Raw genomic sequence first — 12,772 nt, 5'->3', positions numbered from 1 at the left:
AGTTGAGACATTTATTCAAGAGAGTTAGAGTTAGTTATCAAGACATAACTTCTCCAAATTAGCCTGTTCACAGCACTTGGCTGAGGGGATTTGACATTGCTGTTAAACAGATGGACCTTCGGTTTTCAGCTTTGACTTCAGGGATTGAGTTGTTTGGAAAACTTTTGTTTTGACACAAACAAAAGTTTGTTTGACACACTGTATTTGTTGGTCAAGAAAGGAAGGAGGAAGGTGTTACAAAATCTCAAGAAAACTAGAGCTGGCTCGTGTACAGAATCAGGAAATCCATCCAATGATTATGGAGATATTTCACTCAAAACCGAAAATGTTGACCTCATGGTATCGTAAGAGGAAAGGTCATTAGGATACATTGTCTGGGGACCATGAATGTTTGTACCAAGTTTCATGGCAATCCACCCAATAGTTCAGATATTTCAGTCTGGACCAATGTGGCAGACCCACCAACAGATCATCAATGCCAGAGGAAACAACTGGATATGTATATATATGATACTGGATTGTTTTGAGAAAATCACCTTTTATTATCTTGTAAAAACAAGATATTTATCTTGTTGTTATCTCAAGAAAACAACCTTTTATTTTTCAGACATAAAGTAATCCATTATCATGATAAAATAACTTTTTTATTCCAAGATTATGAGGTAATTCACATGTGATTTACAGGATGACTGGATTAAAAATATCATTAAAACTACTGCAGTACTTATAGGACTTCCATAAACAAACAGGAAGGGGCAGTGTGACCAATTTGTTAAAGCACAAATGGTTGTTCCTCAAGCTCACATTTATAATCAGTAACAAAGCATGTGTTCACAAATTACAAACTATTAAACAATCATACGTTACATCCAAGCACGATTCAGTACATCCACAAAGAACAAAATTAATTTCGTCAGGTGTTAAAAATACACTGTACATGATTTTTATTTCTCATTTAATTAATGAGGTGTTATATTAAATAATATATTAAATGAATAGTGCGACATAGAGATTGATAACACTCCAATGGCTGTATGGTGCATATGAAGCCACTGGTAGTCAATTAATGCTAATCTTAGCACAAAGACTGGAAACAAGGGTTAAGAGCTAGCCTGTCCAAAGGTAACAAGATCTGCCTACCATCACCTCTAAAGTTAAATTATTAAAATATTATATTTCGTTTGTTTAATCCATACCAAAAAAAAAGAAAAATTAATTGCTTTACCTTGGGTTATGTGCTGAACTATTTCTCGCTCAGGGCCAGTTGCCAAGCAACCAGTGAAGATCCAAGGATGTTACTAGTCCCAGCCAAGAGAAAGTCCAGTACAAACCCTGGTAAAACTCCAAGTTGTTGTTTTCTATACTTTTTTAAAAAAATTTACAAATTAAACAAACAAGCTATAACATGTTGGTTAGCTTTAGAGGTGTTGGTAGGGAGAACCAGGCTAGCTGTGTCCACCAGTTTCCAGTCTTCGTGCTAAGCTAAACTAACTGGCTGCTGGTAGTAGCTTTGTATTTTAAGAGACAGATAAGAGTGGTATCGATCAACTCGACAAATGCTAACTCACCACCAGAAATCAAATAAGTTTGTTTTTTTTCAAATTGTTAAAACATAGTTAAACATCTCTTTTACAATGGCTACGCAAAGCCAAAAACAGAGGTAGATTTCCCCAGAGGGTCAAAATGATTAATACTGACATTTTCAACATTTTAAAAGATGTACAAAAATAGCAATCCACTGCTAGAGTGGATTTCCAGGTTTGGTCCTTGGCTCTCAGTAATCTATCTGACCTTCATCTTCTTTCCATGTAGTTGTGGATGGACTTGTTAAAGACTGCCAGGAAGAAATCTGCATCTTCCATCGTGATGCACATGGGGGGTTTGATGCGGAAGGTCTGAAGTGGTGAGAAAAACAAAACAAGATGGGAGATTATTGAAGCGCTAGAGATACTTATTACCAGGAAAAACTGGCACAACCAGGTGCCTCATTCTGTGTCACACACTAAAGGAAGAGCGGGCATTTCATATATTTCTGGAACATATGTTAAGCAGTAGAAACAGCATTTTTCATAAGATAAAGTGTAAGTAAAACACAACCAGTAAGTGTGTTTTGGACTGATGGATTATTCCTGGATTTAGCATGGTTCTTTGAGTTAAGTTGAGTTGACTTTATTGCCATTTCAGCAAATGTCTTGGTGTACTCATAGTGCAACAGGACACACAGGACAACATTCAATACCACAAAACAACCTTAAATATAAATAAAAGTACCATAAATATAAAAGATAAACTAAAAATGATACACATTAAAGGGCTGGAGGTTTGCAATTCAGAAGTTAGATATCCTAAACACATCAAAAATACACAAAATACCATAAATTATTACCTTACCATTCATATTACATCACCATTCAAGGGTTGAATTACTGCAGGGAATGTACTTCGTTTAAACAGCTCACATTTATAACAGTTGTCTAAACCTCCTCCACAGGGGCAATTTCTCAAAGAGAGGAGCTGCTGGGTAAAAATAATCTGTAACAATGTTCAAAACCTTTTGATGCAGGCGAACCTGTGATGTGAGGGTGTGGCCAGTAATTTTAAATACAGCCTTAATACTTTTTGTAATGCATTTGTTTCAGTAGTAATCAGACTACAGAACCAAACGGTGATGGAGAAAGTTACCACGTTTTCTACAACTAACAGATGTGTAAAACTGGACCCTGAAACATCAGATTTCCTGAGCTTACTCAAAAAACTTATGTGTGAAAGTTGAGGTTCATGTCGGAATAAATGTGGACAGTTTTACAGTATAAAGAATGATTTTCATGTTCTTCAGACTTCCTCTTTTTCGATTGACAAGATATGATGTGAGTGTTCAAAACATGTGCAGCATATTTAATATTATTGTTCTAGTGTAATAATCACTATGCAGCTAAAACATGAAATACCTGCAGTAATTTGTTTTCTAAAGCCAGTAAAAGCAACATGCTCATTATCTGTAAATAGCAGGTTTCACACCAAAATGGTCCTTTTAGAGCGATGAGAAGAGCTGAAGGTAAAATTACCCGAGGTAGTCTTTCTGAAAGCCTACAATTGCTGAACCCAAAAAAACACAAATGATCAAAAACTGTAACATTAAAATTTATCAATGAATCTTTTTGTCAAGCTACTACCAAAAGCAACATGGATCTTTCTTGATGCGGGTGAAAAAGCTGTATTTAAAGTGCACTAGTGTACTTGTTTAACATGTTTAGCTTGTTGTTTTTAACAAAGTTTGCTGACCCAGGAAAAAATTATCTGACAGAAGGACAGAAGGTGAGTGCTGTTACCTGTCCGTACAATCCTCCTTTCCCTATCAGGACTCCCATGTCCTTGACGTCCTCAAAGATCTCATTCATTGCCTCAGGAGACAGCGGGTCTCTGCTGGCCTGTGGATGATAGAGAAGAGGTGAACGTGTGGGTGAGGCTGAATGTGTTACAGTAACCACAGTAATTCAAGTAACTAACTAAATGAACACTGTCCAACTGCCTGTTTCCAATAATTATTCAATTGTAAATGAAGCATCTAACCTCTAATTGCTAATTGGCTTGACAGGCTATACATCTGGATAATGGCAAGGCCAACTTGTGCATAGTATCTCCAAAATGAGTTGACCACATCTGCAATTTTCAGGCTAAGTATAGCTGTTGGGTAAAAAGCAGGCAGTTCAAACATGGCGACAGAAAATGGTGTCTTCCAGGAATAATTAATTTCCGCTCATGCTCAATCAGTCCCTAATTTGAACAGTAATTCAAAGTACTGAATGGTATTTTTCAAATAGAAAATGTGGTGTGGAGTGAGATGCAACATTTCTCCAAACTGAGACAATATATCAGGACTGGTGTTACATAATATATTGTGTATAATGGGATGAAGCTTTTAATTACAATTTGATGGTCATCTTTGAGACCGCAGCTTGTGGTTTTAGAGCAAATTCTTTTAGGGCAGTCTTGATGAATGTCTGCATTTGATCACTATTTCTCGCTGTCATTGTAATTGTCACGCATTTCCTATAAGTCGTCATAAATTTTAAGATAATTCTGCAACTTTTCATAATTTTGTGGTGTTTACTGCTGACACACCAACACTTCTATCTGAGAATACTCTAAGTGTTTCCAGGTTAAAATAAAGCGTTAAGAGGTCAGAATCATTCTACCTAAATGGCTTGTACAGCAGTTACAAACAATGCAGCAAAGGGACAGTCTCACAAAACCATGATGACTATGCCAAACAGAGGAAAACTGCTTTAGCAAAGAGGAACACTGGGCAAAATTAGACCCTTAACAAAACAGACAAAGCAGGATATCTGCCAAACAAAACTGAAGATTCCACATTTCACTACACTGGTATTTACTGCCGGACATCTGTCTTTTACTATCAGAAGATTCTGTACATGCTCTGTTTCATGTATCTGCCAGATTTAAATCAGAACTTCAGTCAGTAGTACATGCAGTGCAGCAGAGATTGTTCTGTTCACAATTACAGATGGTCACTGCTGCTCCAGCTAATAGTTAACTGGGGCACTGCTGAACCATGCCCCTGGGAGGCACAGCGCACACAAACACGTTGTACAAGCATGTGAGGAGAGGTGAGCGGCACTTCTGTTCCAAATTCAGTACCTTGTCTTTGACCATTTCCACACCGATCTGCAGGCCTTTCCCACGGACATCACCGATGATCTCGTACTTGTCCCTGAGTTTTGCCAGTTCTGTCATCAGATAGGTGCCCACATCCAGACTGTTCTGCTGTATGCCATCTTCTTTGATAACCTGATTAGTAAAAATGTGTTTGAGTTATAATTCAGTGTTCTTGTGTGGTTCCAAAGTTTGAGTTTTCACATGCAGCTACAATAACAATAAGCAGAAATACATTGGATTTTGATCAAATGAATCTCTCTTGAGCTGATGAACAGGACTGATGTAGAAAGAGAAGATGAATTCTTACATCAAGCACTGACGAAGCAACAGCACAAGCCACAGGATTTCCTCCGAAGGTGTTGAAGTGAACCCCCTTGGCAAATGAGGCTGCGATTTCTGGAAAACACATGAATAAACAAGATCACACCTCCACCCTCTGCTGCCACCAATGAAAACCTCAAACAAAAATATATTTCTTAGACTACATGCATTACAAATGATTCATTGAAATATAAAAGCGGTTTCATGTTTGGTCTCTGTACCTTTATAGAAATGTCACCAACAAGGATTTCAGAATGACATAAAAAAAGAAAACACTGGGGTGAAGTAATTGTGCATCTAAAGGATGATTAGAGAGAGAGACATATGGCAACTTCCTATCTCAACAAATAGCAAATAACACAAAGTGCAACCTGTTAACATGCATCCACTGCCAGAAATAGACGTATTTGTTTCAAGACACAACGCTATTCTTCGTTGTAATCAACACATCCGTTCAGCTTGAGCATACAGAAAAGGAGGTTGAGAGCCATAGCAACTAGTAATAGTGGTGATAGGTCAAGAGGGCTCATCCTCTCAGCATTATTATTTTCTAAGAACCTCAGTACAATTCTCACAGGTCACCCGTATTGATGTGTTAATGAGTTTGGTACCAGAGAGCCCTCTAATGACCCTTGTTGTGTTGTGTAATCTATCTATCCAGGATCCAGAAATGCAGCTGATGTTCAGTTTCCCCCTCCTTCAGCAGTGAGCCTGGCTCCTTGAGGGTAAAGCAGTGAGTCATGGACATAATTACAATCGTCTATGATAAATACTGTTACAAGTAAATGTATAAAATGTACCAGAGGTGGTGATAAAATCTCTTCGACTAGTAATTGAGGAACTGAATGTGTAACTATTACTTGATGAAATGTTTTTTTTTTCAATACATGTTGAAATAAATGTTAGAATTTAGCATAATTTCTGGTCAGCCTAGCATCATGAATAACTTAAAATAGTTAAAATGTTCCCAGCTGTGTGTCCCACAGTTTTGAGCTTGTTTAGTCCAAAACAATCAACTCACAAAATAAAACCGAATGATTCATCAACTTTTAAGGAAATATAAGCAGATTTTCAAACAAGGTTTTTGTGTTTTATGTTCTCACCTGGTGTTGTAACAACAGCTCCCATTGGGAAGCCATTACCGATACCCTTTGCCATTGTAACCATATCAGGAATGACATCATGACCTTGGAAACCCCAGAAGTGGGTTCCTGTTCGCCCAAATCCAGTCTGGACCTGTAAGGTGCAAAACATCCCTGAAGTTTATTTACATCTGTTATTCAAATGCAGTGATGTATTGTGGAAGCACTAAGAGACCATTAGTACCATTAGAAAGCCTTGTGATATGGTGATGGCTTTATGTGTCTTTCTCTTGGGCATAACATATCAACTTTGTTGTGGAACTGCAAAGCTGCAATAATCCATATTCTTATGTTAACAATTGGTCAAATGATTATGTATAATGTGAAAAGAGTTGCTCATTGTGTTTAACCTACAGACAATTGTCACTTAGCTCTGCCTTTTAACATCTTTCAGCTCATTATTCTGATTTTACACCCTGTGAATTTACTGTTTTTATTCACTCTCACTGCTCTCATCATCCTTATTTCTTGCCACAGGAAGCAGCTGTTTTCATCAAAAAAGGTCTGACAAACTATACATCATCTGCGCAGCAACAAACAGCAGACGGACAAAGTTAACAACTATAGTGCATAAGTACATTTAGTGGCTAAAGAGACAATTATTTCTCTCAGCGTTAGTGTAGACCAAAAAGAGCTCATATGAGTGAGAATTGTGGACAACAACACCAAATTGATGATAATGTAGCACCATGTCTGCTCAATGTGTAAATAGACATGCTAACATGTTTGCTGTAGCAACCTTTTAAACAGTGTTGTGTTTGCACCTTGTTGCTCTGCCTCCAAGTTATTTTTAATGGTTTGTATGATGATACTGATTAACGATGTAACAATATGTACTGTATAAGTTTTTCACATATGACGTTTCTTGATTCCCAACCTAAAATTCATAAATACAGGCTCCATATATCCAAACTTTATACACTGTGAGTGCATTGTGATGCACAAGTATTAATATACTAATCAATAGAGTATACATTTTAAACAGAACATTTTATAAAATATAAAAAATACGTGTCTAACCTCATCAGCAATGCAGACTCCTCCTCTTTCTCTCACGAGTTTGTAAGCCTCTTTGAGATAGTTTTTTGGGTACTGCACAGCTCCTCCGACTCCCTGCACAAAACAAACACATTGACATCCCGCAGTCCCATCTTAATTAACACAAGCAGTCACACTGAATATGAGAAAACAATTAACACAGATGGCATGATAACAATGCCACTCTGTTCAGATTTTTCTGATGACTTGATTTTACTTGCTAATACAGTCGATACTGTTAATAATCAGTGTGGCAAAGCAACAGATCAAACAGTCAGTACGGTAGCATTTACAACATGCTAAGACTAGGCTTTTTGTAATGCTCAAGAATATTATACCTGAATAGGCTCTCCAAAGAAAGCAGCAATTCGACTCGGGACACTAGTAGCAAATGTCTCTTTGAGCTGCCCAATGTATTGTTCATTTGCCATGCAGTAGCCTGTTGGATTAAACAGAAAAGTCCTTTGTATCAAACTAATACAGACATTAGCATATGTATACAAATGAGAAAATAATGCCTATCTTTGTAAGAAAAAAAATGCACAGGCTGAATAATTATTCAATACATTGTTTGTCATCTTTCCATATAATAGTGTCATGACAAAATACTCATATTACTACATTGTGGTTCACAGATGAATGAATGATCTAAAACAATGTGAGATCCTTCATATTTCAGAGCTGATGACACTGGATCAATTGATGTTCTTTTTAGATGTTTTTACAGCTCAACCAGGATAAAATGAAATATTAGTTATAGGTTCTCAGACTCAGAGAGAGAAACTGGCCATAAAATTATATTCTCTTGGACTTACCCTGAGTGACAGGCAAGAAAACTCTGTGGCGTCTTTGGCTCAGAATGAAACTTTAAGGCTCATGTGGGGTATGTCACCGAGTCTGCTTTGTGCAGACATTTCTCTGCATTACACAGAGACTGTTGCACACTTTAATATCCAGCACTCTCTAGACTATTGTCATACTCTCCTATCTGGTCTTGTGTTTTTAAAGTACTTCATGATTCTACTTCTTGCACCAGACTATTTGTGTGACATGCTTCTGATGTGAAAACTAGGACAGCCCCTCAGGTCCTTTGGCATAAGTCTTTTAGTTGTTCCAAAAAATGCAGGACGAAAACGTTTGGTGAGGCAGCTTTTAGTTTTCCTACTCTGAGCTGTTGGAACAGCCTGCCAGAGGCTCTGAGAGCAGCCAAAAGTGTTGACATCTTTTTATTTGTTATCTTTTATTTATTTTTACTCTGTTTAAATCTTTCAAGCAAATGATGACTTCCTGTGGATATTGTGCAGCATTTAAATTGATATGAAATAAATTAAAACACACTACGCCCAGCAAGAGCTGTTTTTTTAATCACTGTGCATTAATACAATACGTGAATTGAAAGTAATATAATTTAATGTAGGAATATTGCAAAGAGATCGTAATGTTTAATCTCACAGACAACAGACAATGGTGGTGAGTTTTCCTTTTTATGAGAGCGTGCAAGAGAGATAACCTGAGTGTGTTGAACCGTAGATGCGTGTGTTTGTGTACCTTGGGCACAGCCACACTCTCTGATGGTCTGCACGGGAGAGTCCCTGCAGTGGCTTCCTCCCCACAGACCTCTGAACACATCAGGACACATGGTCTGTTTATTGGGCAGAAACCTAGTCAGTAGGATCAGTGACAGCAACAGTCACTCATAATTAATGCAGCACTAAGAAATCTGCATGAAACTTGGAATGGTGCCACAGCCATATTCACCTGTATAATTCAGATATCTGTGGAATCCATGCAAAAATAGCGTAATACAAAACTTTGTGAAATTTAATTTGCTCAAGTAATGCTTAAATATAAACACTAAGAAGAAAAAAATCCATAAAAAATGTTAGGAATGACAGCTAATGAGCTCCAATGCAGTCCAAACTTAGAAATGTGTTTCTCGGAACATCTGGAATGGCAACTATTCTTCAGGCAGATGCTGCCTGAGCATTTAGTGTGTCTAAGTGTGTGTTTGTGTGTGTGTGTGTGTGCTCTGTCTGCTTCCAAGTGCATGTGCGCATTCACTTAGAAAATTTCAAATGCATTTAGCAATGAATGGCTTCTCCTTTATCTTCTGTGTTTATTTACCATAATTGTGCTGGTGCATTTAGTATATCACCATATTATATATGGTTTTCTCATGGTCTGAAATTGTAATAAATTCATGCATACATACATTTGTGCAGCCTAAACCATTGGCAATGGGGTATTTATATGCTGAGTTGGAAGTGAGACCCATGGTCAGTGGGCTGCCACCGTGGTATGACCCTCTGAAAGAGAAAAATCAGTCAGAAACCTTTTGGACATTTAGATTACAGAGAACTTTTCTTAACAATCAAGCTATCAAGCTGGAATCTTGAATTAATAGGAAAAAGGAAAAAGGAAAGCAAAGCCAATAAAAAATCTATTACCGGGCCAGGAAAAAAGTAAACACTGCCTTTAAATTTTAGTCTTTTGCTTTGTAAAAGAAAAAGTAATGTTACTATTAGCTTAATACAAAAACATTTCTTCATTTTTATATACTTTTTATGTTATTATAAAGCACATACATTTGTCTCTATGGGCAATTCATAAAAGTGAAAACCTGAAAGTGATGATGTCATAGTTGCCTGTGTGAAGTCGAGCCATCAACATAGCCAAGTCATTGGCTTCTGAGCCGCTGTTGGTCAGATATATCACCTGGACGGGGAAACAGAGAGATGCAGACATTTTAATTTCAGCCAACATATTTATCCAGGCTCCTGCCCTCAGGTGACCAAAATAAAAAATTGGTACCTTAAGAGGATCTGGGAAGTAGGAAGCCAGTTTCTCACAATACTCATGGAGAGGAGGATAGACGTAGATGTTAGTCGTATGCCACAGTCTCTTCAACTGCTGCTCTGCGGCTGCTGTCACCTTCCTGTAACCACAGTTAGGAGGAATCACATATAAGAACACTAATAAGAAGTCATTTTCATTACAAAATGTATATCAGAATAAAACCTACTTCCACTGTGTAACACAGCAAAGTAAAAGGATCTTACGGGTGGCAGTGACCCACACTGACAGTAGCCACACCAGCAAACAGATCCAGATATCGCCTCCCGTCCACATCCCACAGCCATTGCATGTATCCCTGGTGGATGAACACTGGTTTCTTATAGTAGGTAACCTTCATGGTCATGGGGTTGCAGTTCTGCTTGCGGATCTCCATCATCCGCTCTTTGGACATACCCTGGACAAAGACAAACACACAAGAGTTACATAATAAGATGATCAATGTTTGGAGTCTGTGGTTGTAGCTGTGATAGTGCCACTGTAAACAACGTTGAGAATGAATGAACCAGTATATTTTTATTTACTTAGTCTGGAATAATAATATTTTACATTCATTACTGAGGTGATTACAGAACACAGGGCCCAACTGTGCAAGACAGAGAAACTGTGCACCTGGAGGATTTTGCTCTTACCTTGTATTCCTCTGGTTTGAAACTGCACGGGGGCATCTCTGGGAGGTCTGTGGGAGGGTATTTTAAGGCTGATTTCTGACATAATGCACCTGTGAAATAATTGTGATTGAAGTTCAGACAGAGAGATAAAGGAGATATTTACTGTGAAGATCTCCATGAGATGACTGTGCTCCTTCGCTAAGGCTAATCAAAGCTTTACGGTGACATTTCGGTGACATTTCGGATTGTTTTGTGAAACAACCTGTGATGACACTTTCCCCTGGGGTCTTACAACTTTCATCTTTCTTTCTGAGCCCTTGTTATCAACAGACAAATATTTCATTATTGTTGATACTTTAATCAATTTCATAACATCCAGAACTTTCTTGTGTGCATTTAATCAGATTTAAAACCTAGCTGACATTAAGTTCACCTTGGACTTCACATTGTGCAACACAGGATAAAATGCTGATGTTTACCCTTGGTTGTAAAACGTGAGGCAGAGGGACTGGTCTGTGAGATAGGACTAGTCTAGCCCCCGGAGAAACATTTACCTTGTGCACAGAGGAGTAGAGATTATGTAAAGGTCTAAATAGCATGTCCTCAACAATCCCCTCTTCCTATGAAGTCACAATTTAACCAAATACTGTTTCAAATAAGGTGACATGGTATGACTAAATTGGATTGCAATCAGTGTGCAAGGTGTATTTTTAATCAATGTTGTCACCTGTATTTTTAGGTCACCCAGCCAAATATGCCATCTATTTTGATAATTGATTAGCCTAATTGCTTTGAGCCATTTTTTAAGAAAAAACACATTTTCTGGTTTCTTTAGTCCTCATGACATTAAACTTAATACCTTTGCGTTGTAGACTGTTGGCCAGGACAACACAAGACATTTAAGGTTGCACCTTGAGCTTAGGGAAACAGTGATTGACACTTTTCACCATTTTCTGACATTGTATAATCGAGAAAATAAATTGACAGATTAATTGATTAGGGCTGCAGGTAATGATTAATTTCATAATATATCTTTTTTCGATTGATAGATAAGTTGTTTGGTCTATAAAATGTCAGAAAATGGTGAGAAATGTCAATCACTGTTTCCCAAAGATCAAGATTACGTCTTCAAATGTCTTGCTTTTTTGTTTACTATCATAGAAGACTAAAGAAATCAGAAAATATTCATATTCAAGAAGCTGGAATCACAGAATTTGGTCTTTTTTTTCTTAAAAAATGACTCCAAATGATAAATCGACTATCAAAATAATTGGCAATTAATTAATAGTTGGCAACTAATCAATTAAGCGACTAATCGTTGCAGCTCTATAATTGACATTGAAATTAAATTGTATTTATTTGCAACCCTAAGTGTATATACAGTAATTTAGTTAATGCATTGTACTGATTTCTACTGGTTCCCTATAACACAGTAAACTAACGTTACAGTACAGTAAACATAATATTGATTTCTGTTCAACTAATGCTAACGCTAACGTCTGTGGATTTATTCACGTTGTCTTTGGCTAAAAACCGGGAGAGCTGTTTTCTTCATTCAATCTGGGTTTGTCTAATTCAAATAATTACGGTAATTCGTAAAAACAGACAAATATGACTATGATAAACACACATGCTAACTTAAACACACCGTCTGTCAGTTTCTGGTCTGTTACAGATTGTATCAGGTTGTATGAGCAGCAGTTACAGACTATAACCAACTAGCTAGCTCTGGATTTTGTTGGTCTCCATGGTAACTCACCACTTGCCAAGTGGAATTTGGCCAGACTGGGTCGACAGCAGGACTGTCCTGTTAGAAGACAGGACACAACTTTAAACATGTTGAGCAGGTGCTGAGGGCTCACAGCTGTCCTATTCCCTTCACCGCTTGACACTCAGTCCGTTCAAACTTTTCTTTTTCTCTGTTAAGTTTCTGGGAAGGGCGGACAGCGCGCGGCCAATGACCCTGACTCAGGATACCCCAGCTGCAACGTCACAGGATGCGCGCGCAAGTACACAAATCGAGTTTGTAAACAAAGTGTCACTAGTAGATTAAAGGACGGGTTCACAATTTGCAAAGTCTGTCTTAAAGCAACAGCGAGATGCCCAAATGACCATTGAAACAGGGTTTTC

At 37.7% G+C, this 12,772-nt stretch overlaps 1 protein-coding gene across 2 annotated transcripts; it reads right to left on the bottom strand.

The window, feature by feature from the left end:
* Positions 1 to 625: 625 nt before the first annotated feature.
* Positions 626 to 12,655, bottom strand: LOC122968245 (alanine--glyoxylate aminotransferase 2, mitochondrial-like). Of its 2 annotated transcripts, XM_044333294.1 has the most exons (14): positions 12,402 to 12,655; positions 10,664 to 10,752; positions 10,238 to 10,428; positions 9,990 to 10,113; positions 9,799 to 9,893; positions 9,391 to 9,484; positions 8,727 to 8,820; positions 7,517 to 7,617; positions 7,161 to 7,253; positions 6,102 to 6,234; positions 4,985 to 5,073; positions 4,660 to 4,809; positions 3,330 to 3,428; positions 626 to 1,895 (listed from the first exon to the last, which is right to left on the bottom strand). In XM_044333294.1, the coding sequence occupies exons 1-14, from the start codon at positions 12,478 to 12,480 to the stop codon at positions 1,794 to 1,796; spliced, it is 1,533 nt and encodes a 510-aa protein (XP_044189229.1). In that variant the 5' UTR covers positions 12,481 to 12,655; the 3' UTR covers positions 626 to 1,793. The 2 variants fall into 2 exon arrangements, with proteins under 2 accessions (XP_044189229.1, XP_044189230.1); XM_044333295.1 differs by lacking the exons at positions 10,664 to 10,752; positions 12,402 to 12,655 and having other exon boundaries at positions 10,201 to 10,403.
* Positions 12,656 to 12,772: the final 117 nt, after the last annotated feature.

The sequence above is a fragment of the Thunnus albacares genome, chromosome 18 (assembly GCF_914725855.1).
Source record: "Thunnus albacares chromosome 18, fThuAlb1.1, whole genome shotgun sequence".
Taxonomy (NCBI): domain Eukaryota; kingdom Metazoa; phylum Chordata; class Actinopteri; order Scombriformes; family Scombridae; genus Thunnus; species Thunnus albacares.
The sequence above is the reverse complement of the archived record's forward strand: the minus strand, read 5'-3'. Positions and strand labels throughout refer to the sequence as shown.

What these genes read in the sequence shown, in the direction of transcription:
- LOC122968245 (XM_044333294.1), bottom strand. Translation starts at nt 12,480, where the DNA reads ATGTTTAAAGTTGTGTCCTGTCTTCTAACAGGACAGTCCTGCTGTCGA. An exon ending in TTGCTTCGTCAGTGCTTGAT is followed by an intron (nt 4,810 to 4,984) that starts GTAAGAATTCAT and finishes TTTACTAATCAG; the next exon opens with GTTATCAAAGAAGATGGCAT. An exon ending in AAGGAGGATTGTACGGACAG is followed by an intron (nt 1,896 to 3,329) that starts GTAACAGCACTC and finishes TCACCACTTCAG; the next exon opens with ACCTTCCGCATCAAACCCCC.